Source organism: Vulpes vulpes, chromosome 1 (assembly GCF_048418805.1).
Source record: "Vulpes vulpes isolate BD-2025 chromosome 1, VulVul3, whole genome shotgun sequence".
In the NCBI taxonomy this organism is placed as follows: Eukaryota; Metazoa; Chordata; class Mammalia; order Carnivora; family Canidae; genus Vulpes; species Vulpes vulpes.
Window position 1 is genome coordinate 152,544,508 of NC_132780.1, and position 27,640 is coordinate 152,572,147.

Below are 27,640 nucleotides of genomic sequence, written 5' to 3' on the forward strand. Positions count from 1 at the left end.
AATCAATTGTTGCATGCTGTGTAATTCCATGAGCATATCCAATAACCATACCCTACATTTTAAGTTTGAGATTCCTTGTGGTTAAAAATGGCATGTGAAAGGCAGGAAGAATTCTAATAAAATAAGAATTTAGGGGCGTCAAAAGTTTATGTACCTAATTGCCTAATTCTATCTTTTAGTGATGATTTTACCTTAATATAGGAAATTGAACTTCTCTAACTTCTTAACAAAAGTTATCAGTGTTTACCTGTCTGTTGATAATTCTTTCCTCCAGACTATCCCATATCAGTTTTAGCTCCATTAGTGGGTCTTGAACGGTGTGTTTGTCACTCTCTTCCGTCACTTTCTTCAGCAAAAGCTCTGCTTGATGGTTCAATCTCTCCATTTCTATCTGTTGTTGGTAGGCCTCTGACTTAAATTGCTTTTAGAAAAAAAGATATACAAGGAAAATTTGTTCTAAATCAAAATTTTAAAACAAAAAAATTCTATGGATTCAGTATTTATACTAATTCATACTTCTTATAGCCAGGGAGGTGAAGAGGAATAAAAATCTAACACAAAAAAATTATAAATAAAAAGAGATGAAGGAAGTCTTTTTTCTTTACTCATTGTTTTATGATGGAAAGATATTTCTATTTATAATTTTGATACTTCACCCTTTTGTTCTCTACAGTAAAAAAACTAAGAAATTTCAAGGCTAACCTTATTCCACTGTCTATATATATTCAATATGTGAGCTTTGAAATTATAGAAAATAAAATAAAAAATACACTGACATATATGAAACCCCCAAAAAATAACGTTAAGAAACTCAGATTAACGTGGCCTGCTCAAAAACATACATACATCTTGCATCCATTGAACATTTTATGTTTTCTGTAGCTGTGCTCTGTTCATTAATATTTAGTTATTCCTATGCCTCACCCATTGCTGACTCAGAATAACACTATTTTTTTCCCCAGCACTCACTAAACATGTATTTAATAATCTTGGCTTTGCCAACCAACATAGGTGAGCAAATGGTTGCTTGTAGTAGGAAACCATCCTTTCATAAAATTTAGTTTTAATCTGTAATAGTAAATCATTAAATAGTAAGTCATTAGTGGCTAAACAATCCCTTAACTTTTTTCAAACATAAAAGCAATAATTAAAAAATAATAACTAAGGTATCATGAATACTTAGTTTCCAACAAGCTTACAAAGAAAATAATTTTTTATATAATTTTATTCTCAATTTAAGCTAAGCTTATGAAAGTGAGACCAGTTAGATAACTGTCCCAAGGTTGTTTGGCTAAGAAAGTAGATGCACTGGGATATAATCTCAGACAACCTGATTTCAGAGAAAGCACTCCTAGGCACCCTGCTGTGTGAAAACTACCAAGATATATGTAAATATCCAAAACTATACACCTGTGAATGTACATAAAGTATTATCAGGTGTTTACCACAAAGCCACATAAAGTTAAGGGAAAAAAAATCGTAATCTAATGATGATAATAATTTCTCAGTGAAATATTCTAGATCATACTTAGAGATGAAGATGCTACAATCTTAAAGCCAGGTAACAACTGTATATAAAAATCTCATAGAGTTCATTGAAAACGGTGTGATGTCTCTGTGGATGGAAACTTGAAATTAGGAAGGAAACAGCTAATCCCACTTGGGATGAATCAGCAGCAGCACAGAGGAATTCAAAGAGGAAACAGTCCAGCCATTTTAACAGCTGGAGATCAAGAACCACAAAAGCAAAAATTACGGAGGAAAGCAGATGGAAAATAACAAACATTTTTACAAAACAAGCATTTTGGGAAACACTATTATACCAGGGATGTTTCTTTAGCCTGTTAGACTATGTGGATTACTCTGATCCACTGAAGAAAACAAAAATATTGCTTTATGTGTACTGAGAGCAATGAAACACTACTGAATCTGAAATTAGAAAAACCCTTTAGTATGAGCTACATATATATAAAACACATCCCCACACCCCCATAAATCTCTTCCTCTCCTCACTGTGTTCCCAACATGAGGATATCTAAAAGGCTATAAATCAAATCTTAAGAGTAGTTGCCTCTAGGTACATAACATTTTGGGCGGCTTTAAAAAAAAAGCCACCTTTTATGCGTATCGGGATTTTCTGACTTCTCTATAATGAATAGGTATTGTTAATAAGAAGAAAACTAGTATTCTTTATCATTTAATGAGCACTTACATGCTGCTCATTATGGAGAAGCATCATGTTAAACCAGTTTCATGATCAAAATGTTAATACTTCAATTATGTAAAATAAATTTGTGTAAAGAATCCCATGAATAAAAAACATAAAAATGCAGTCTTTGAAATTAATGAACCCCATGCATACCTTTAGCTCTTCAATCTGCTGCTTGACAGTTTCAAGATCTGTTCCAATTGGTGACATTGAAGCTAATTTACCACCTGCAATATCTACCCAGTCAAATATTGCCTGAAAAACACATTAGTCCGTGAGTCATTAGTACATCTGAAATCATGCTGTAACATCAAGTGTTACAGAAAAGTACAATCATAAATCTATACAGGTATTATGGAATGAGACTATTTTTCAAAGATGGTTCACCTAGATAAAAGCAACAATACTGAAAAAGTTGTCCCAAATATGCAAAGATGTAACCTCCAATTCTGCATCCAAGTTTGCAAAGGAAATTCTTTTCTGAATAGAATCTTAGAAAACTAATCAGAACTTTTAAAAATGTGCGTTTGAAAAAAAAAAAGTGTTATAATTTAATCATATGAAATATATTTCTTCATGCTTTCTTATATCTAAGAGGCAGATTATATAAATATATTGAAAGAAAAAGATTCAAATCCATCTGCTTATTCAAATAGGCAAGAAGTTTATTGTTTAGCACTTGAGCAAAATCTTTGGCCCAGCTAAAGCCTTACATATTATTTAGATAAGCATTAAAATCTTGCACCTACAAAGATTAATATTATGGCCATTATTCTGAATTACAACACAGACTACAGAATCTATTTTTCCTCCTCTTTTTAGGTAATATAAACATTTTAGAAAGGCACAATTCACATTTCTTTCCAATACCGAGTACAGAAAATTATAATGGACTTGAATGAAGTTCCCAGACTATATAGGAAAAATAATAATCTTGGAAACTATTTGGTATTTTTTGGTTATCAATAATAAACCCAAGAACTTAATTAAGCAGCAACCTGGGAAATAAAATTTATTTTACTTTACAATCAAACCCTGAAATGTCGAGAGCTTCTGGACCTTATAACATCTAGCTCTAAAAAAAGAAAAGAAAGAAAAGAAAAAAACCCCACAAAAAACAAAAAACACCACATCTAGCTCTAGCTAGCCCCAGCTATTTAATAAATGAAGTGGCCCTTCATTCCCACAGGTGATGCTACTTACCTATTAGTGGGCCTTGTTTTTCTAGCAGGGGTAAGAAGAGACCATAAGTCCTGATTGCCTAGCTAGTGACCTCTATGGCTAATGGCTCCTGAGGTCAAAAGGCTGCAAATTGTGGCAGTGCCATCTCTAGCCATGGAGAAGGCACAACTCATCACTTACCAATAGAATGGGAAAATCATGACCTGGTCTCACAAACTGGAGGCTGGAGCCCAATTACTTAATGGCCATTGAAACCTAACAAATAAATTATCTCTTTGGCTAAAAAGTAAGGGGAGGAGGAAAGTTATATAAGATATTGTTTGTAGTGAATTTTTTCATATATTTCCAAAGTTCAAAACACTTTCAGCTGGCATAAAGCCTGGCTTGTGATATTTATTTTTGCAAATATAGAAATAGAATGGCATAATAAAAAGGAAAAGATGTTCTCATCTGAGTTTTAAAAATATTCACTTGGTGTTATGGAAATACTCAGAAGGGCTTTTTCCATATGGTAGGAGGGTTGACAGAGTCAACGTTGGCCAGCCTGTTAGGAAATGGAATACTGTTGAAGAAGATAGGGAGAGAAATGTCCCTAAGCTGGCTTCCTGTGACGATTTTTCATAAAACAGGAAGAAACTTAATACACGGTTAATAAACCAAATGAGAGCCCTTAAGGGACGTGCAAAACAACTGCGAGAAGGAATTATGTATATGGAAAGGAAGAAAAGCATTTTACAAAACAGATTATGACCTAATAAAACAGAAATCTATTTTAGTTCACAGGGAATCCTGGCTTCACATCAAATCTCTTTACTTCTGACTTTCGTTAAACTCAGTGGTATTTTTAGACGGTGTTTACTCCTTTCATCTTACTCCACTCAACTCTAGAACAGAACTTCAATTCGGTTCCATCTCACTGTCTGGTGCTGAACCATTGCAATGTTTTAAACATTAGCATTTTTCTCTTCAATGTAAATTTCACTCTGTGTATCACAATGTACTTAAATGCCTTTAGAGATCTACACACATCTCAAGAAATAACCTTCTATAAGGGAAAAAGCCTACTAAAGTAGCCTAGGGAACTGCATGCGCGCTTGCAGCCCCTGGGCAATGCCCACGTGAAAGTCCATAGACCTCAGTCAGGGATTCTTCCCCCAGCAGACCAGCCATGGCCCTCTTACCTGCAGTCCATCTTGGTACTGGACAGCAGCCTGCATCGCCTCATCAAGTTTGTCCACTCGGTCTTTCCAAGCCTTATTTAGAGACTCCCATGCTGAATTTAACTATGACATAAATATTAGAACTCTTTTAGGGTTAGTTTTCAATTTCTTCTATCAAATGCACTTTAGTTATATAAGATCTCTTTACAAATGCATTCTAGGGAGAGAAGGAAATATGCTAGCTGTACCTCATCTATACTCTTCTTGACAATGGGCTTATCAGGTTCCCCACATGCAGCAATGAGTTCAGAACCCAGGTTAATAACCATATCCAGCTCTTCCTGTAGTCCATCTATTTCTTCCTTTATGGCCTACAATAAGAAATAAGAGCCTTTAAGCAAAAACACACTGGAACTAAAAAGATGCACACAAAGATATTAATTGGAGCTATTTTTAGGAGGTGGGATTATGATCAATTTACTGCTTTCTCTTTTCCAAGCTTCTGCAACAAATTTTTTCAATAAGAAGAAATATATTAAAGAAAAAACACTGTCCTTTGTAACAGACATCAAATGTTTATTATAAAAACAATATTTAAAGAATTAATTCTATGTAACAAATACCAGCACAACGTCCTTTAAATATTAATAACAATGAAAAGTGTAGAAATATATCTTGTTTTTCAAACAAAACAGTTTGGCAATATTCACTTAAAATAGAGGTTAATAAAAAAAATAATAAAATAGAGGTTAATCTAAAAAAAAAAATCTAAAAAACCCTACTCCCTCCCCACACAAGAAAACCAAGCTTACAGATACAGAGAACAGATTGGTGGTTGCCAGAGTCAGGGAGTGGGGGAAGGAGAAATGGATGAAGGGGGTCAAAAATACAAACTTACAGTTATTAAAAAAGAAGTCACGGGATTATAATGTGCAGCAAGGTGACTGTAGTTGTTAATACTACTGTATTGTATATCTGAAAGCTGCTAAGAGTAGATCTTTAAAGAATAAAATAGAACAAAATAGGCACAAGTAAAATATGAGTTTGAAAACTTCAGACAACTTAATGTACTTGTTAGTACTTGTTAGTAGATTAAGGATAATCTAGCTCTGGATTTATATTTTATGTCATTTCCCTAGGACTTGTAAACTACCAAAAAAGAAAAAATGCAGTGTTCTATTTTGCTTTCATCTTCTTCACTAAATACATTTATTTAGTAGAGAAACACCTAATACAAACCAAGCCTTGAACTAGGTGTTGGGGGTACAAATAAAAATAGGGCCATTCCACTCAAGGAAACAAATGTACACATATAACAGAGATTAGAAGGAGCACACAGCAGTGCTAGGGGAAGCCACTTTCTAATAAAGGAGTAGCAGAACAAAATGGCTTTGGAAACACAAGCTGGACTATGCTAGGATGTGAAAGGCCAGTATGCTGCTGTAGGGACTTTGGATTTTATTCAGTAGGCAGTGGATGTCTCAGAGGGGCTTTTAACCAGTTAAGAGCGGATCTAGAGAGAGGACTCATGGCAAAGCTGGAAGCCTGGCAAGGAAAGAGACTCTGCAGGTAGGGCTACCACTTTGGATGACTTCAGAAGCCAAAAACAGAGCTAACAATGTCCTGAAATAAGGCAGAAGCAGTGGGGATGAAAAGAAACTTTTAAAATCCATACTCTCTAAGTGAAATTTGTGGGTATAATCTCCTACTACATCACTAAGCATTCCACTTTGAGAGTGAGTTACAAATTTTAACAGAGCAATTCTGAATATTTATCAACCAAATATAGGTTTCATTATACTGCAACTATTTTTTTTTTAGCTTTAAAGGAGATTTTCTGCTTACCTCTGCTGCTTCTTGCTGCTGTTTTACTACTGAGGGATCAATTCCAGGATCCTCTAGATCCCGGATGAAATCTTGTGTATCTTTAGTGGTTACTACCAATGACATGTGATCACACCAGAACTTTTCGGCTAATTCCATTACATCCAGTAGTTTGGCTTCCCTTTCTTCCACCAGTGTGTGTATGTTCTCCCAAATGAAAACCATTTGGTCAAGCTTATCTTGAACAGCTATGACACAAAATAGTATCAAAAAGGCAATCTGTTAGCGCCATTTAAGCAATAAAGCAGAATGTTTTAGTTCAGACAGCAACATTTATTCAATTTGCTAAGTATCTAACACTGGATCCAATTTTGGTTGACCCCAGTCTATAGGGTATCACCAGGCCCAGCACAGCATATTCCAGAAAAATGCAAGATCTCAGGGTATCCCACCATTCTTCAGGAACCAAGGCTCTTTCTGACAAAAGTACATGCTCAAAGGCAAGTGAGCTCAGAGTAGACCTAAGCTTATCAAGTTTCAAATTCACCAAGGCTGACCTTCATTCCAAAGAAAATGAAACAACCACCTAAGCTCTCCAAATCAAGAATAACAATGTCTGTTCCGTCCTAGGAATATAACAATGTAGGATATGTATTTTGGGCTTGTTTCTAGAGTACCCTTATCATAAACTTCCACTAATCTATGTGTGTGTTTTTACTTTTGACTGCCCAGCTTCCTATCTTTAGGTCAGCTGGCTAAGGTCATGGTTGCCATTTCTGTGGCTATGGGAATACCCATTCTGTGGTACCCATTATATAAAGTAGTGTGTAATCAGTAAGAGGAAATCCCAAAACCCTAGGTTTGGTGTTATTAGCATCGTCCTTTAAACAAGTAGTTTAAAAGTCCCAGAGAACATATGGCTTTTGCATAATGGTACATTGTGTATATAACTGATTCTACAAACACAGGAAAACATTAATGAGGGATTTAAGCACACAGCCTTTCAATCTCACTGGTAACACCTTTTCTAAAATCTGGCATTTTGTTATGCAACTGGACTGTCAGTAAACAGCAGGAACGTTTAGAATTATTTTAAAAATAAAGCTCAATTGTTTCCTTATTCTGAAATTATTACCTTTGGCAGATATGTCTTTGTCAGTACCCTCAGATCTTGCAATCATTTCCTCTCCCCGCTTTTTAAGAGTTTCGTACAATGGCTGTAGCTTCTCCATGTCTACCGACACATTCTTATTCTCACTGATTTGCTCCTTAATCTTTTCCACCTCAGCTGAGATCGAAGGCGGCTGCCTCAAACGCTCCACGATGCGTTCCAGGCTCTCAAGTATTTGGTCTATCTTGTCGTGGAACTAGAAGTAAATCAAAGGGATCATTTACGGGGGAAAGACCTGTGACATCACAAGGGAAATTTAAATGAAAAAAAAAAAAAACCCGTCTATTCTCACAATTGAGAATTAAATCTTTGCTCCTTTGTTGACATATCTACTCAATTGAGTGTATTTTTTTTTATTTATTTATGATAGTCACACAGAGAGAGAGAGAGAGAGAGGCAGAGACACAGGCAGAGGGAGAAGCAGGCTCCATGCACCGGGAGCCCGACGTGGGATTCGATCCCGGGTCTCCAGGACCGCGCCCTGGGCCAAAGGCAGGCGCCAAACCGCTGCGCCACCCAGGGATCCCCTCAATTGAGTGTATTAACTGAACTACCTGATATCAGCGTCTTACCCATTGCTTCGTTTTATCATAATTCAAATGAATTTTAAAAATTAAGTCCAATAAACTATCTTTCTATCAAAACTGTTTTGTTCATTTTTACTCATTACTTTGACATCCTAAAAAGTTTTATTATTAAATGTAAGATTCATGAACATTTTTGATGAGAATAAAGGTATTTCTTAAGTTACAAATTTTCTGAATTGAAAAATATTAAAAAATGAGACAAAACAAAAGCCTCCCCTGACATTGTAAGAGAAGTTAGAATTTCATTCATGGTCAAACACATGATCAGATTCAGGAAAGCATTTTAAAGTTTTGTCTGCAAAAGTATCACAGATAATAAAGCAAAGTTTAATTTTTTTTTTTAAAGCAAAGTTTAAAAACATGCTCAGGCACAGGTCCAAAAAAATGGACCATTCTAATGTCAGTGTATCTAATGATTAAAGCCCAGCTCTGAATGTGGAAAATCTGTAGATAATTTCAAATTCAACTTCTTGAAAAAAAAGTATTTTTGAAAAATAAAAATCTCAATTTCCAACTTCATATTTTTTCTTTCTTACTCATTCTACAGTCTTTCTTCTTATTGCTTTCTTGGGAGTGTATCATTAATAACTGACAATAACACTTTCTGATATCTCTCCCAAAGGTAAATATTCCTTTCTATCTGGATGAGCACTTGCTTAAATATTTGGACATTGATGACAATTGTATGTTTCTTAAGTCACTGAAAATTATTTTGTATTGTATCTATAATGAGACAGTGAAATATAAGGATGGGACCAAGCAAATACCACCTCTGTGAGGCCAAAACATCAATACTCAGATTTAATGGAGTGAAATAATTTTGGTTGAAATTTAATCAAGAGATTCAAGAAAATGCTTTTCCATGCTCTGCTGTTCAGAAGAGCTCAATCATATTTCTAGTGTAAACGATTACCTGAGTAGATTGAGAAATAGCTTCATCCAATGCCACGGCTCGCTTTTTGACATCCTCTTTAATTTGACTGTAAAGGGTGTCAGCTGCCACGTACTTCTCTTGGATAGAAAAGCCTTCGCCTGGGCTCAATTCCAGTAACTGTGGCCCAGTTTTGTTCATCTTATCTATATGAGGCTTGTGTTCGGCTATCAACTCTCGCAGTTGCTATAACAAACCAAACAGCTTCTCAGTATCTTAGGGTCACGCCTCCATATTACAGCTGTCTACAGGCCCAATGCATCCAGCTGGCAAGAGACTCCAAACACCCTCCCCATCACAAGGCATTTAACACAGGATGGCTCATACTGCTCTTTGCCAGCAAGAGATGCCCCTGACAGAAGGAATAAACAACAGTCTGGTCATGTCAAAGTCTCTTTAAGGATAACATACAAAAATGCTGGTTGAGTGAAATAACGCATCCCAGTTAATCATGCATTTCCCATCAAGAGCAGTACACTTTAGTCATATTACATAAAAGAATTAGGAATACACTATGTCCCCTATCTATAGACCAAGTCATAACTCTTGGTGTCCCTTTCTGTACACTCATGATATATGCAAAAATTATTTAAAATGAAGGAAGGAAGAAAGAAAAGGAAGGAAAAGTAAAGAAGCTCAGCAGAGGGTAGACGTACTGCTGAGAGAAAAAAAAAACTATACATAAAGCTAAATTAAGAGGATATAAGCCCACAAGGCATTGTAGTTATATATATAATGATATTTATACTAATGAGTGTGTAAGACAGGAATCTCCCATTTCTTCTAAGGAGACCAATGAACCCTAAGTATCTATACTCCGTAGAACTTAGGGCCTCCACTGGGCAGTTTTTGATGGGCCAAATCGAAAGCCACATCCATCCTTGCTTCTAGGTTTCTCTGAGGCTAGCCCCCCTGTAGCACTCAGGAGCATCACATTAGTACTAGGTTTTTTAACCAGAAGTTCCTTGTCCTCAGCAGAAGGTATATGTCCAAACTATTTTGCAACCTGGCCCCTAACAAAAATTTCTCTGAAAAATTATATTCAGGGAAGATGGTCTAGAGAAAAGCTACCAATCTTCCCCTGCAAATGGTTTCATTTTTATCATTCATCAAGAAGAATTACCAATACGGCCACATAACTCTAGATTTTTTTTTAAAGTGCTCTAAAATCAGTGATACAAATTCTTTTGAAAACCATTAAGGAAATTGGTACATTACATTATCAACAATCCCCAATACTATTCTTGAAGTTTTTCTGAAAGTAGTTTCAAAAGTCTTGAAAAAGAGCTAACTAAGCATAAATTCAATTTAAAAAGAGAACAGGAGTGGTCCAAATCTAACCTTTGGACATAAGAACATGGGAGAGTCATGTTTGCAATCTAGCTCCTGTGTGGTCCAGGCTGAGATTTTCTTATTTTCGTTTTGTTTTATTTTATTAGATCATACGTTCATGCTGCCTTACAGAATGGAGGTAGTAATGCTGATATCAGCTAACAGACAATCTCACAAAAAAGGAATGTGTTACACATGTTCTGGTTTCAATACACTACAAGGCATGGCTATAAAATCAGCTTACACTTTGAGTTTTTAAGAGACTCTCTGGTAAGATGACAGATCTCTGCTGATATTTCCTAAGTTGCCTCGCATCTAGGTAGAGCTCATTTGTGTAGCACCACCACTGGACACCTCAGTTGGGAAGTACTGAGCCGAACCTTTTTTAGACCATTCCTTTTTTGGATGTCTAGTACTACTAGATGTCTCCTTGGGTGGATGTGTGGAGAAAAGGGCCCAACAGGAGATGTCTTTTGGCTCCTATGTAACAAAGTGATTTTTGGCAACATACTGCCAGAAGAGTCCCGTCACGCTAAAGGTACTTAGTGTGACCTCAGAATATATACCATATAGAAACTAGCTCTTGGAGTCATTTTTCATTTTTGGTTAGAATGAACTAGATATTCTCAAATAGAGTTGAAGTTAATGAAGCAGTGGAGCTGCAGAAAAAAATGCTGTTCTGGAAGGCTGTAAATATGAATAACTTAGTTGAATAATTTGAAGACTTAGCTACAAAGTTTGGTAGTTCCTTTATATATGAAACTGTAAATTTGAGAGCTGAAAGATTATGCTAAAAAGGGAAAACTAACTTAGTTTTGAAATTCAATAATCATTCAATAATAACCCTTTCATTATTTGATATTATGCAAGAAACTTAGCTACTCAAATCTCACCTCAGAATAGAAGAAATCCATAGAACATTTTATATTAGAACTTACTCAGTGGATAGCCATCAGGATTTCTGCCACAAATAAACCTTTATACTAAAATTAAATTCAATTCTGCATAATTTTTAAGTATTTCTCCTGCTGATGTAGATAGAACTCAATAAAATTTCCATTCTGCATTTAAGTGTTGACTAAAGCTCTTCTAAAGAAATACTTAGAGATATTCTTCAGTGCCAAAACATTAACAAAGTAAACAAACAAAATTAATAAGTATGTCACATTCTTCAAACAATGATGTAATATACTGTTTTCATGCATGCATACACACATGTACACACATGCACACATGAATAGCCTCCTCAGAGTACAAATTGTACAGATCTGGGAGACAGCAACTATGTTCATAAGTCCATAAATGACAAGAACTCCAGATTTTTTCTGATAGTCTTGAACCCTCTCTCAGTCGAACCATGGCAAAATTTTAAGCTATGTTGATATTTAAGTAACTACTGAAATGAGGGCTTCATAATGCCATTTTATTAATGTTTAAAATACAGTAAATTTGTAGATGTAAATATACTCTCTGGTTTACTCATACAGACTTAAAGGAGCAAACACCATCGAAAGAGGTCCAAACAATTTGTCTTTGTACTTCAGCACATGTACTAAAAACACCATAACAATCATGATTCTCTTTTAATGAGGAATACAACATTCTCGTTAACATCAATCTTACCCGATGTTCTTCCTGCTGTTGTCTTAGTGTCTCATATTCAAGGGCTGGAGCAGGAAGCTGAGAGATGACTCTCTGTGTTTCTGTCAGCCATGGCCAAAGCTCTTCATAAGTTTCCCAGAACTGGTTAACTAGGGACTGTGCCCGTTCTAGCTGTAGATACCTCTCTGAGTTTATCTGGCAGATGGCATCATAGTTCTTCAGTACCTTATCCAGTTTTTTCTAGAAAATAAGATAATGAAATGTGTTTAGCTGGCCAAGCAGGCCCAAAGAGCACATGTACCCCAGAAATGTTTTCTCTAGCACTATATGCCTGGTGCAAAGGAGGCACTCAACAAATCAGTATGTTTAATGACTAAATCATTAAAAACCCATTTAGATTGTAACTATTTCTATGTATAAAAGATCACATTAAAGATTTTATTTATGGGGATCCCTGGGTGGGGCAGCGGTTTGGCGCCTGCCTTTGGCCCAGGGCGCGATCCTGGAGACCCGGGATCGAATCCCACGTCGGGCTCCCGGTGCATGGAGCCTGCTTCTCCCTCTGCCTGTGTCTCTGCCTCTCTCTCTCTCTCTCTCTCTCTGTGACTATCATAAACAAATAAAAATTAAAAAAAAATTAAAAAAATTTTATTTATTTAAGAGACAGAGAGACAGTGAGGGACAGAGAGAGAGCATGAGCACGGGGATGGGCCGATGAAGAAGCAGACTCCCTGCTGAGCAGGGAGCCCAAGGCAGGGCTCATCCCAGGACCCCGGGATCATGACCTGGGCCGAAGGCAGATGCTTAACCAACTGCGCCATTCAGGTGCCCCTTTAATAAAATTTCATTAAAATTTAAAAAGACACTTTAAGGGGCACCTGGCTGGCTTAGTCAGCATAGTCTGTGCCTCTTGATCTCGGGGTTGCAAGTTTGAGCCCCATGTTGAGTGTGTAGATATTACTTAAAAAAAAAAATCCTTCAGGTTCATCTATTTCCTTCCTTCTTAAGGCTGGATAATATTCTGCTATATGCTAATGTTGTATTCTTACCACAATAAAAAAAAGAACATTTTCCCATATATATGTAAAAAATAGCAAAAATGTGGAAAACATCTTAAAAATACAACAATTAGAGACTAAGCTAATAAATAATGATGTAGTCACATAATGGATTTTATGCCATCATCAAAAATCACAGGATTTAATGACAATCTCTCCCCTCCAAATATTAGGTGACAAAACCCCAAATATAAACAAATAAATAAATATCCTCAAGTTTTTATGAATAAGACACTGAGCTTTCCAAATATAATAAGCAAAATTCTTCAACTACCTTTCTAGGTCTTGCAGATCTTCTAGATTTGAAAACAAGGCTCATAAGAGTCTAGCAACATTAACATTACTTTCTAGCCAAAAAGAAGGACTACCTTTCTCAAATGAAATCGTAAGAGGAACTACTAGTCAACAAAATTAATTACATATATTAGAATCAGAGTAGAACATTATACTATACACTATATTTTGGGGGCTGGACACAGTGACCTAGATTATGGTATAAATTCACATCATAAACTAACAGAAGAAGATAGAGTACAAAAGTAATCTAATAAGCCGCAGAATGACAGAGAAATTATTTTATGACGATCTGTATTTTTCATGGTAAAATGTTTGTAAAAATAATAAATGTTCAATTACAAATAAGTGAATTGCCAGAATAAATAATAAAGGAAGTATCACTATATAGTTACATTCTATTACTTTGTCTATGGTATGCCTTAAAAGCAATGCATACTCTAAAATGTGATCTTAGGCATAGACATTTGTATAACTTTTTTGCTGTGGAATATTTTCCTATCGGAAGCATCAATATACATTAATTTCTTTAGTCTGCTCAGATGTCTGAATATGAACTGAACTAAACGGTTTTACTTGTGGCTGGTTACTAGATGCTTCCTTAATTATTCAGCTCACTGTTTTTCCTATACAACTTACCAAAATGTTACACACAATGGATTTCAGCATTAGAGAGAACCACATATTTTGAAGCATGTAAACAACAGTTGACAGACACATCTAGTAACAATTTATACTGATAATAATGTCAGTTATCCAGCAAACATTAATTGAATGTTTAAAGTGTGCCAATTATTCAAGGGCACAAACCTTAATAGCTTTAGCATCTATTAAAAAAAGAAATTGTCCCCAGGGTGATTCCCTTAAGGAATATTCCTTTTACTGTCACTCTGTAAGCCTGAAAAATGCCTTATTTAAAACTAATGATTTAGCTGTCTAAATGGCAGCTGTGAATAAAGGAAATGTGCTTCTCTAGGATTGAGAGCTCAACGCAGGCCATTTATTCAAGAGTCTCACCACCAGTCACACAGACTAGATTATATACCTTCATTGATTGCTTTTCCTCTTCACTGCATGTGGCCATGATTTTATGTCCAGATTTAACAAGTTCATCAATAATATCCTTGTGTCTCAAAATCTCCATGGTGAATGTCTGTGATTTACCAAAATAAAGATTAAAAAAAGAGAGTGTATGACTAAAATGAAAACAATCAGGCAAAGTAGTTAAAGATACCAAGTTACACTAGAGGGGTCTTGCAAAATAAATCATGCACACACTGTCTAGACTTGGGGCACACTAACAAATAATTCTGATATAATTGGAAATGCACTTCTTCACCTTTTGAAGCTGTAGCTGAGCAGACGTCTGGTCTTGCTCAAGCCTGATGTCACCCAGAGACATCAATTTCTTTTCGGTTTCAGTAATCCAGGATAACTCGGCATCAGCTGCTTGGTCAAACTAAACAAAAGATAAATAATTAGGTCAGTAAGTTCCTATAACTGGTGCCAGAAAAATACCTATCTACATTAAAAAAAAAATCCGAATTATAAAAGTAGAAATTTTGAGCTTATCTCTTCATGGATCCTGAAATAGTTTATGATGATGACTAAAGTAATAAGAAAGGAGAACTTCCCACAGAGTAATTAAACACATGATCTTAAAATGCATTAAGTATATAACACAGCATAATGATTTTTGGACAGCTAACTCTGTTGTCTTCTTTTTGGTAATTATAAGAATTTTCTCCTTTAAGAGTACTATCCAAACTGCACAGCTCAAAAAGTCAATAGCTGGATACCATCTTTCAATCATTACACTCATCTCATCACTTTAATCCATATGCTATGCAGGCAGCATTCTGTTATCTACATATAAGACTCCTAGCAAAACTCATGAAATATTCACATTTATTTACCAGACTATGTGTGGATAATCGCATGTGCAAAGTATGTTTCTGTATGTAGAATATATCCCCAAGCATCTCAAGTATAATTTTTTACATCTCATTTAATAGCAAAAAACACATCCAAGAGTATTCTTAAAATATTCTAAGAGGTTTTATTTTCCTGATCTTAACAATAATTCATGGTAGAAATTCATAAAGTACAGAAAAATATACAGAAGAAAATTAAAACCTGGAGTTAATACTGTTGGTATTTTAGTGAATTTTATTCCAGAAGTTGAAAAAGGTTTATAAAAGTCTGGGATAATATTGTATAAACAGTTTCATATCCTGTTCTTTCATTTATTATGAACATTTCCATGTCATATTCTTTAAATGTTAATTTTAAATAACATGATTGTATTCTAGCATACCTGGATATTTTTATTTAGGCTCACCACATTTTTTGCTATTTTATAAACAAACCTGTAATAAATAGAAATCTCCAATGGAATCTCCAATTAGCTCTTTAGGGTAGATTCCTACAAGGAACTGACTACCAAGTCAAAGAGCATAAACATTTTTGATACCTTGCATCAGACAGAAGACAATGCCTCCCAGGGCCAAGCAGTTATCGTAAATGAGCAAAGTGGGCAAGTGCCCCCTGAGCACTAGTGGTATTAATGGTAACTACAAGGCCTCAGTTAGAAGACTGAATGGGAAACAGACATTGTGAGCATTCAAGTCCTGTACCACCAGAACTGGACTAAAGAAAGATAATCAATGGACACCAGGACCCAGATGACAGAAATGTTAGCACTGATAAAAATTTTAAAGCACCCATGATAAAAATGCTTTATTGAGCAATTTCAAACACAGTTGAAATGAATGAAAATTAGAAGACCTTAGCAACAAAATAGTCTCAGCAAAGAAACAGGCTATAGAAAGAACCAAACAGGGCAGCCCGAGTGGCTCAGCGGTTTAGTGCCGCCTTTTGGCCTAGGGTATGATCCTGGAGACCCAGGACTGAGTCCCAGGTTGGGCTCCCAGCATGGAGCCTGCTTTCTCCTTCTGCCTGTGTCTCTGCCTCTCTGTCTCTGTGTCTCTCATGAATAAATAAATAAAATCTTAAAAAAAAAGAAAGAACCAAACGGATATTAAATGCATAATAACAAGCTCAGTGGATGAGATCAATGAAGGGCACAGAGAAAAGAGTCAGTAAAGTAGAAGACAGTTCAAAAATTATCCGATCTAAATAACAGAAAATAGACTGGAGAAAAAAAAATCAACAGAACCTCAGGGATCTGTGAAAGTGTAACAAAAGATCTAACATCCATGTCATTGGAGTCCCAGAAAGAGAAGAGAGAGAGGCTGTAGTTAAGAATAATGTTTAATACTCGAACATTCTAGAAATGATAAAATTACAGAAATGCAGAAAAAATTTGTGGTTGCCAGGAGTTAAAGAGAGGGTAGAGGTGGGAGGCTATAAAAGGGCAACATGAGGTAATCTTGTGGTGATGAGATGTTCTGCATCTTGACTGCATCAATGTCAACATCCTGCTTGTGATACTGTACTATAATTTTGCAAAATGTTACCACTGGGGAAAACAGGTAAAGGGTACAATGAGATCATCTATTATTTCTTATAATTGCATGTGAATCTACAATTATCTTTAAAAAAAAAGTTAACTAAAAGCAACAACAAAGTTCTGAGTGGATAACTCTCATGTGAGTTCCATTTGCACTTTCTCTTTTAGAGATATACTACACCAAACTGTCCTTCAGAGAAGATGTGCTAATTTATGCACCCACAAGCAGAGTTTTGCTGTACCCTCAATCACCATGGGGTATAATTCATTTTTTAATAATATTTTCCAAGCTTATCACTGGGCTTCCCTTTATTATAAGGAAATAACCTGTCAGCCATAACCTGGCACAAATATGAATAGCATTGAGTAAGAGTACCATTATGCTTTCAATCGCCTAAGAAAAAAATAACAAACTATACAAAAGTGAAAAATACATAATGACATTATAAATTATTACCCTTTTTTTCCTATGTATTATGAACCCATTTGCTCTCACCTTTGCAACACAAGTTAAACAAGTAAATACTGAAGCTATTTGCAGGTCAATTTCTTTTAGTCAACAGTTCAGGATAGAAAAAATTTTAGATAACCATTTAAATAATGGGCCTGAGCCAGAAAAATAATAGAGGTAAAAATAATAGTCTTACATTTACCTTTAAAAATTCAATTGCATAAGTACATGAAAGGGGAATAGGGCTTAAAAGACCTTTCTCTAACAACCTCCAGAACTGCTACTTGAAGAAAATCTGAATATAAACCAACATCTACCAAAAAATGATGCAAAGTCTTAAAGACTAAAATGGTGTCTGGGCAGCAGTCACACTATCCTATATGCTGATGAGAAACCTCTTTTATGCGTCACATGTTTACGAGGACCACTGCCCTGCTAAAGTTGTTCCAGATAGAAATTCAGAACTTTACTCCTCAGGGTTGGGGAGCTCCCTTATAAGGGCAGTACTTCTCAAATGACTGCATACATTTATATATTCAAACAGAATTATTAATTTTTCCTCTATTTCCCATAATATTATACATTCTTTTTTAGGGAAGCCACATTTTTCATAAAATTTATTGAAGGGGTTCATAGTAGTGTTAATAAATGTTTTTTTCCATTGATTCATTACTTTTTCTGCTACTAGGACAAATGAGAACAGTATGGATTCCAGAAACAATCTTGAAAAACCACATGAAAATTTATATCTTGGGGCACTTGGGTTACTCAGTTGGTTACGAGACTCTTCATTTCGGCTCAGGTCATGATCTCGGGGACGCTGGGCATGGAGCCTGCTTAACATTTTCTCTCTCTCTCTCCTTCTGTCCCTCCCCACCTCTCCCTTTTAAGAAAATTCTATCTTAATCTGGCTCAATAATTTTTACGATGTTAGTTTCAAATGGAACTACTCATTAATTAGCAATAATTTATCAATGTGAAAAAGAAAAAAGAAAGCATTTCGGGGCACCTGGCTGGCTCAGTTGGCGAAGCAATTCAATTCTTGATCTCAGGGTTGTGAGTTCAAGCCCTATGCTGAGGGTAGAGATTACTTAAAAATAAAATCCTTAAAAAAAAAAAAATTCAACTAATTCAGGAACTTCAGATGTAGAAAAAGAAATCCTCATGAAAAACAAGTAGAAGAGTCTTCTATGCATGGATTATTAGTTTTCAGGCCATATACAATGAAAGTTCAAGATAAAACTTTATTATGTGATTCCCTTAAAGAGTACAAAACTGGGGCACCTGGGTGGCTCAGTGGTTGAGCGTCTGCCTTTGGCTTGGGTTGTGATCCCAGGGTCCTGGGATCAAGTCCTGCATCAGGCTCCCTGCAGGGAGCTTCCTTCTCCTTCTGCCTGTGTCTCTGCCTCTCTCTGTATGTCTCTCATGAATAAATAAATAAAATTAAAAAAAAAAAAAAAGGAGTACAAAACTGAGCAAAACAGTCCAGGCCTTTGTACCTGAGTGCAAGTGCTGCACGATAATCTGAATAAAATTTAACAGTAATGACTTTCCTCCTCTATTGGTTCCTAAAAAAATAAAATGACACACCACCCCCCTTGTTTGTGATCAGGCTATTTTTAGCATTTATATGACAGTCCTAATAAATAAAGTCAGGCTGTTAGTGTTAATATTAGTTTAAATCTATTTCTCTCTTTAAAAAAAAAAAAAGGATCCAGTGAAAAACAGTATGATGATACATTCTAAGTTGCCAAAATGGAAAGCTGAAACTCAAACACTGTTTCTTCAACCAAGGCAAATATTTGCTCTGCTAAAAGAAAACAAGACTTCAAGCAGAAATTTCCCTCCTGTCTTTTGAGAATTTTTTTTATTAAATTAGCAAATATTTATTGTTCAGCAACAAACAGAACAGCCACAAGGCCTTCATTAAGCAATTTACAGTAAAGCAAGGCATTTTATTTAGGCCTATGAATCTTTCAAATGACTATATGTGTGCCTTTGGAATAGACCATGAAAGCTGTTTATTTTACAATGTGAGCAATATGGAGAGCAAATTTACTGGACCAAATTTTCATACTACTATTTGTTTACTGCTCACTCAAATAGCAGAATTTGACTTCAAATACATTGTAGATCTTCTCAGTATCCATAATTGCATTCTGGGAAATATTTTACTAGGTATTGTCAGTGAAGTCTAACCACTGACCTACTCTAACTTCTATTACAGTAGAACTAGTATTTCAGGAACTTCCAATAAGATAGTGAAAGACATTTTTTTTCTTAAGATTTAAAAAAAGTAATCTCTGCATCCAACATGGGGTTTAAACTCACAACCCCAAGATGAAGAGCTGTGAGCTCCACTAACTAAGCCGGCCAGGTGCCCTGAGAGTGAAAGACATTTTATTTATTTATTTATTTATTTATTTATTTATTTATTTATTAATTATATTTTTCTATTGTTGTTTGATTTGCCAACGTAGAGTATAACACCCAGTGCTCATCCCGTTAAGTGCTCCCCTCGGTGCCCATCATTTTAATTGTCCATTTCTAAGTATCCTGAAAAACACTCTAAAACAGTAATGGCCAGCATTTTACTGAACACACTACATGCTTCCCACACAGTATCTTCTTAAATCCTAACAACAATTGCATGATCTGGATATTACCATTAACCCCATTTACAGCCAAGAAAATGGAGACAGAGAGAAGTTACCTGACTTACCAGAGGTTGCCCAGCTAATGTTGCATCTGAGACTCAAACCAAGGTGGCCTGACCCCAGGGACTGCACTTGTAGTTGCCATATTAGATCATTTGTGCTTTGTATGCAGTTCAGGTTTCATGAACTCAAAACAGTCATGTGATTTCACCCAAAATGGCTCAAATACCATGACAGTCAATAAATAGTAGGTCTTAACTTCTTAAACATTTCTCCAATCTCTGACAAACTGCTTTTGTATTTACCTAGGGTTTCTCTTAAGTGGAAATAGATATTTAAGAAAGGCAAAATGATAAGTGAATCTTAACTCTAAGGACATCCTTTTACTCCCTTCCCTTGGCTGAGGATCTTGTTACTTTATTTTGATTAGCATTTCCTTCCATTTTGCTCAGCATTATCCATAACACAACCCATATTTTCCCACCCCCAACACCTGGTGGGTCTCAACAAATCTCAGTTCTGTGGGGGAAGTTTCCTTCTAATTCTTTCAAAGAAAGAAACAGGCGTTATCTTTCTCCAAGGCTGATTCCTAACGACCTGATGGCCTGCTTATTTTAATTGCACCCAAATCATCAACCTGTGTGCCTTTAATATAAAGGGGTCATTGCAGTGACTAAAATAAGTCAAGCAATTGGAACTGCAGAAGAGTGCCTGGGATTCTCAGCATGGTGGGAATTTAGCGAAACACATTTAGTGACTTTGGACAATCGTGCATATTTTAACTGCTCTGAGGTTTAAACAATCACAAGGGTCTGACTTCAGGCTACTAGTCTGTGCATTTTTTACGTGAAAGTGCCTTTCCCCATTTCCACATTGCTTGTTTGGCTCAATTTGCAGTTAGAGAAAGCAAGCCACTAAAACAGGCTACTTTGAGCAGGTTTATCATGCAAAAAAAATACGTACAGTTGCTAACTTAGATGACTGCATGTATTGTGAGAGGGAGGTGGATGTTTTGCTTTGTTTATAAAGCTCACCATCACTATTTATTAAGCTGCTGCCTTGTTCTTCTCAGACTTATATTAAAAGCAATGAATGGGCCAAATTCTTATTAAAAAAAGAATATTCCTGGGGTGCCTGGTGGCTCCTTTGGTTGGGTGCCTGATTCCTGGTTTCAGCTCAGGTCGTGATATCAGGGTCCTGAGATCAAGCCTCATGTTGGGCTCCTGGCTCAGCAGAGTCTGCTTATCCCTCTCCATCTGCTCCTCACCCACCCCTGGTGCTCTCCCTCTTTCTCAAATAAATAAATAAATAAAATATTCTAAAAAATGAACATTCTCTTCAGGAGATCAATGTCTGCCAATACAGTTGCATACAGTCCCCACACATTTGTCTATAATTGAGGCAGTTTGATTATTTCTCAACCAGCAATAAATACCACTCAAATTTACATAGGGTTCTATCACAGGGCTCTATGATTTCAAAACTCAGCGACACGTATTTTCAAAACTGTCACTATGATATAGGATTAAAAAAAATCTAACCACATCAAATCAGAGCTTTACTCAAAACCATTTATAAAGGGTGGTTACAAAGTCATGCTAATTAGCAGTATCTGTGTGCTCCCTTTCTTTTTCAAAGTAATAAAGCACATTGTCACTATTTACTAAGCTGCCTTTTTCCATGTTTTCCTATACTTCTTTCTTGTTGATGTCTGAAAGCCACTCTACTTTGGGGCTGTGGCCAGACACTTCACAGTCCCTATGCTTTTAATGTATTCCAAAAAGCAGGCTATAGCATTATAAAGGAGGTAGATCTATATATAAATAACTTTAACACCTGGCAAAAAGTGAAACGATTTAATAGAAATTTGCTTGAAAACAAAAACATTCAGTTATTTAAAATCTAGCTTAATTTAGCCAGGTTATTAAACAAAGCACTAAATCTATACATTTAAAAATTACCATATTATGTTTAAGACACATATCCTTTCCCTATTAACTTGTGGGTGTGGATATGTTGAGATTAGGGGCCTGGAAAACACAACTATGGGTATGTCTAAAAAGATGGACGGGGGTCAGATCATGTCCATTGTTTCAGAGGAAGAAGAGACTCAGGACAGTACATGATTTGTTTATACACCATAAAATGGTACAAAATATGTGGCTAACATCCAAGTCTCAAGATGTTTTTGCATCATCTCTTATATTGCATGGATGTATTATCATTATGTAAACAGAAAACAAATATTTTAGTATCAACTGTACTCTGGTCCTAATTCCAAACATTTATAAGCAGGCAAAGTTACAAAATAACTTCAGTGATGTATTAGCTCCTTTATAAACTTGGAAATTCTAAGTTTAGAAACTGTCCTTTCGGGTACAAAATTAAATCTCTGCCAAACCAGAAAAACAGGTACCAATTTAATTTGTTTTTAAATTCTTCCAGAGAATGGTATTTCATAATCTTGTCAGCACTGTACTCTCCTGGCTCATGGTCCTTGTAGTTGGAGATGCTCTCATTACATACTTCCATTTTGCTGTAATAATGGCACCCTTCTTCAGATTATCGGAGGAAGTTAGAAAAATTAGGCCACCCTCAGGATTTTTCCTTTCTACATAATTTGTAAGGAGGCATAATAGTGAGGTAGAATGAGATCTGGATCAAATCTGGATTCAACTCCACTACATACTAGTTTTGGGGAGCACAGGCAAGCCCCTTCACTGTACATGTTCTTCCCACTCAAAAACTGTATGTTTTAAGCCTAGCTGGAAGATCTTTCTTTCTTTCTTTCTTTCTTTTTTTTGTGTCTTAAGTACATTTTACTGATTTTCTTGATTGCTGGAGGTACTTCATTGGAAAGACTTATAGGCATTTCAAAGGAAGGCACATATGAATACAGAATAAATACATGTGAATAACCAGAAAATATTAATGGCATTAATATTAGCTGTAAGACCTACTGGTGGCAGTAAGACATTGCTACTACACAAATTCTCTGTCTCTTTCTCAGAAGAATGACTAGAAGAAGTCCATGAGTTTGTATGTATTCTTTCAGAAAATCTTAAAATTTTCTATAATGAATGATTTTTATCAGAAAAGGCACGAGTTACTGTTACTTTCCTAAAGGATATATGTTTGGGATATATATTGACCTGGTTCCCTTTTTTTTTTTTTAACTTCAGAAAATATTTGCTAACCTCAAAAAGAACCGAACTATGGTTAATGACACTGGCACATATCTGAAATTATTAACCAAGACAAGCTCTACCTGCCATCTTGCCCTCATCACTGACTTACTTCACCAAACTGACCACCCATAGTCAACTCCTCAAGAAAAATCAGACTCTAAAAGTACAGAATATTTGTCTTGCTAATTTAGGAAATCTTCAGTGTTAATTCTGAAATGTTGGTATCAGTTTTGGTGAAAAAAATCCAGCATTTTCCTATAGTTGAATAAACTTCACAAATAAAATGCGTTTATTTTCCTGTAATAAGGAGGCACAGAAATTGTGCCAAACTTGGAAAACAGAAGTCATGCAAATACATTCCTCAGGCATGAATGCTCTTCCCTCGCAAAAATTTCTTAGGCAGGCCTTTTGCTGTCATTGGTTTTCATCAGCTTTTGTGATTCCAGAGCACTGACATGAGGAGTGAAGCATTGTGCTGTTTAAATCATAATATTTAACAATAAATAAATTACACTTCTACAGCAACCTTTGAAAATTAATTTTGGATGGTCCCACACAATCCGCTTGATTTTGGCACATATTAGTACAAGCTTAGTTATGCACCTTCCATAGCTCTGCTCTAAAATACACTGCAATAGTGCATTAGCCCTGTCACAGAGAGTCTGCAGTAAGAGTCTGATGACTTAATGTAAATAGTCCGAAATAGTCAATAAAAGTTCATCAAAGTATGTCTTATAAAATTCTGTTTCCAGAACCCCACTCGTTGCCCACAGCTTTCTGAGGGAGCTGTGGTGAGGGCTGGGTGCCTATAAAACTCTCTGGAACTATAAACTCTGCGTGAGTCGCAGACAGGTCAGAAACTATCGTTTTTTTCCCTTGAGTCATCTCCAGAAAAAACACAGTATCACCAACACCACTGCTTCCTTTTTAGAAAGAATATAGCTCTCTCTTTGCCATAGCAGTATGTAAATGAGCAGTTAATGCTGACTTACACGATAACTCAAAATATTTACTCACATACAGATTAGACTTAGCCAAGGCATAAAATTAGTATTAGCAATTCACATACATGGAGGCAAAAAAAGCACTTTGTTTGGAAAGCCGGGCTGATCTTCCCAGGGACTGATTTGGTAAGGATAAGTCTGGGCTACAGGGAGGCAGATGGCTGTTAACAATGTACAGATTAGCCTTGCCTGGTCTGGCACTCAGATGTCGAAGGAACCTGAATTCTTTTCAAATCCCTCCTTTTGCTTCTGAAGCATAACAAATGAATGGAAACACTATTAGCAGAAATCTTTGTTCAGGTAAAGACTCGGAGAACAACTGGGGAAAATGTATTGCCCAGACAACAAACCGCATGCCCCTACCTGCTGGGATCTCAGAATGGCGGCATCAATCTCCTCCACCTTTTGAGTGATGGTGTCGCTCACCAGTCGGTAGCGGTCATTGTCCTCGGCCACCATTTTTTCAAGTCCCTCCCTTGCCCTCCATGGAACCAGCTCCAGTAAAGCACTGCTCACTTCATTAAGGGAGTCTAATAAGGCTTTGCTGTTCTTAGCTTCCTTTTTCAGTTCCTGAGAGCAGAATTAAGAAAACATACAAATCTGGGGGTAATGCTTAAGAGTTTGAACAGGCTTTTCCTTTTACTGTCCTTGGCACTAAAGTCCTCTGCAGGAGAATAATGCCAGGCATTGGCCCCTGTGTTTCAGTTAAGTTTAGGAACCTTTGTTCCTTAAAGCTATTTTGTAAAAAGGGAAGTGTTTCCTGAGGAGTTCCAAAGAACAAGTCATTGGTCAACACAGCAAAGATTCTATCTTTGAACTTTAATACAAATGTTTAAAATTTGGGAAATAAAACCAAGCAAGTTAATGTGTATTATTCTTTGCTTTCTGATAACCTCTAAGTAAGCAGGTATCAGAAAAGTGAAATAGAGTAAAGAGTGAAGTCCAAGAGTAAAGTCCAAGCTAGAACTGAAGTGACCCTCAAAATGAGAACATAGTGGCTTTAAATCATCCCAGTTGAATCATTACAGGCTCTGTGAACCTGACCTCCCCAACTCCTTTTCATCCACATGCGATCATACTTCAGGGCTGATAAAAACAGAGGCTATCTTTGAAAAGAAGAACAATCATCATGATTAAATAATACTTTTGCAATATAATTAGAAAGGCTACCTCATGCTACGCATCTATCTTAGAGAGATAGTGTTAATTCTAAGCAAATTCTGTATCCCTCTAAAACAATCATTTTCCTTTTTTTTTATTTTCCTCCTTTCCATTTTCATCATTCTGTGTCTTGTGCTATAAACTATACTCCCAACCAGAAGACTCTGGAAACAAATTACAATATGCTATTTTCATCTTTGGACTCCTTAAAGTTTTAAGCAATTGATCTGCAGCCAATTTCTGTTGGGTCCCCACCCATCAAGGCATCCTTCAGTGTATTAGTAACGACATGAGACCATCTCTCTAAGAGATAACAAATAGATTCAAAATGCATAAATCCGAGCATACTTTCTGTCTCGCTTGTGCTTGGCTTGCTGCTTCTCCTGTCAGAACCTGAGTCTCATAGGAAAGTAATTCCACCTCCACTTTGTCCAGCCAGGTGCAGAGCTCTTCGCGCGTGGCGTGCAGCCGCCTTGCAAGCTGCAGTGCCTGCTCCAGAGTTTTGGCAACATCCGTGCTCAATTTTGTGATATCTTTGTACCTTGCTTTAATGGCCTCCAACTTATCTTGAATTATTAAAACTTCATCACCTAAAATGTCAAAGGCATGTTATATCTCAAGAAAGGAAAGAAAAGGCAAAGGGAGGGTAGGGTTTCTTTAGATATTATTGTATACTGATGACATTTTTCTATGGTAAGAAAAAATAAAAGAGCATTTTCCCAAAGATGATCTGACCCAAGAGAAGCCTTTTTCCCAATTTTAATCTTTTCCCCCAGGATTTCTGGCAAATATCAACAGCTCTGAAAATACAAATATAAAATTGGAAAGGGCTACAGTGCCTTCAGTTATGTGAAAGCATCATCTTTGCATCTAACTATATGGTGCTTTCAGTTTTTCAAGCATAGGGGCTAAACACCACTTGGGTTCAAATATTGACTTTGTGGCTTGTTACCATGTATAAAATAACCTCTCTGGGCCCTTCTTTACTCTGGGCCTTACTTTACATAGGGATAAGAACAGAATCCACCTCATCGGGTTATGATAAAAATTCAATGAGCTTATTTGCGAAGTGTTCAGAACAATGCCTGGCATACGTGTACGTATGGATGGACACGTGTGTGTACGTGATACATATGTGTGTTGTGTGCATGTGTATACATATTAAAAATAACACACTCATCTGTACTATTTCAACAGATCCTCAGTCGCCTCTACCTCATTTGCAGACACACAGAGAAACTGTGTCCTAGGCTTCAGACTCCTAGTCCGAGGTTCTAGATACTACGTCAAATTCCTCCAATTCATAGTGAATCTTACTCGCCCATACCACAATATGGTGCTGAACTGGACACAGGTATAGTGAAAACAAGTTAGTCTGTATCTGTTTTCTTAGTGAGTTTAAGCATGGAAAAATGAAACCTGAGGGTGGGTAGGCATGGCGTGTGTGTTATGAAATGCCAACAACCTTAAAATTTTAAAAATCTGTTTACAACCTATGCACGCATGTAGAACTGCCTCCCTCAGTGGAAAACCAACGTAACTCTGCTGTGGGCTTCTCTGAGCATCTCCTATGCCACAGTGCTTTGTGTTATGAGTAATACACACCATTTCCATTAAGAACCCCAGTGAGATCATGAGAAAAAAAGTGAGATCATATTCCAAAACGCTCTTGGATCAGTCTTCAAAGCATTCTGCAGAATGAAGTCTTGGAGTGGCCCCAAAATTATAAAATATTTTGTTTTTCCCCTCTCCCTAAAATATTTAGAAAGCAATGCAAAATGCTAACAGTAATGATGAGTTGATTTGAAAGATTCTCACCTGTTGTTTGTTTCAGTAGTTCTAAACCATTTAGTAATGCCTGATCGACATTTTGTTTTCTGAGTAGGATGTCCTCTTGCAGAACCTAAAACATAGGTACCATTTTTATATGTGTGTGTGTGTGTGTGTGGAAATTTAAATAACAATTAGCTTTGGTTAACCTTAGAGAACTCTGTGTTTCATAGAGATTTGAGTAAACACCTCCCATTTTCAACTAGCCATTCCTGTTGCCTTGCTTACCCCTCTTCTTTAAACTATCATGGCCCATGTCTCATGTTCAGCTATCCTAACCCATACATTCTCCTTTTCAGAAAATGGCCTATGAAGTCCAGTGAAGATACTGCACTACTGGTTAATTAGAGGTCTTTGTAAACAATCATAAAATAACAAAGAAAAAGTGAAGAATCTGGCTACTGGACAAATTTAACTTTTTGCTAACGTGAATTTCATTAGACATAATCTGTATACACAGGCTAAGTCTTTTTTGAATATAGCAATTCACCTAAATCGCAAGAACATAAAATAATCTAGAAATAAGG

The 27,640-nt window shown here is 36.2% G+C and overlaps 1 protein-coding gene across 29 annotated transcripts in view; it reads right to left on the reverse strand.

The window, feature by feature from the left end:
- The window catches only part of DST (dystonin), a 479,832-nt gene that overhangs the window by 41,141 nt on the left and 411,051 nt on the right, over window positions 1-27,640 (reverse strand). For all 29 annotated transcript variants that reach the window (XM_025991085.2, XM_072734513.1, XM_072734492.1 and 26 more), the window contains 13 exons: window positions 27,102-27,186; window positions 25,632-25,873; window positions 24,486-24,692; window positions 14,690-14,809; window positions 14,396-14,503; window positions 12,020-12,238; window positions 9,047-9,250; window positions 7,511-7,742; window positions 6,397-6,623; window positions 4,800-4,922; window positions 4,573-4,674; window positions 2,363-2,464; window positions 248-421 (listed from right to left, as the gene is read on the reverse strand). In XM_025991085.2, the coding sequence (XP_025846870.1) occupies window positions 248-421; window positions 2,363-2,464; window positions 4,573-4,674; window positions 4,800-4,922; window positions 6,397-6,623; window positions 7,511-7,742; window positions 9,047-9,250; window positions 12,020-12,238; window positions 14,396-14,503; window positions 14,690-14,809; window positions 24,486-24,692; window positions 25,632-25,873; window positions 27,102-27,186 (2,145 nt within the window). The remainder of the gene's footprint in view (window positions 1-247; window positions 422-2,362; window positions 2,465-4,572; window positions 4,675-4,799; window positions 4,923-6,396; window positions 6,624-7,510; window positions 7,743-9,046; window positions 9,251-12,019; window positions 12,239-14,395; window positions 14,504-14,689; window positions 14,810-24,485; window positions 24,693-25,631; window positions 25,874-27,101; window positions 27,187-27,640) is intronic.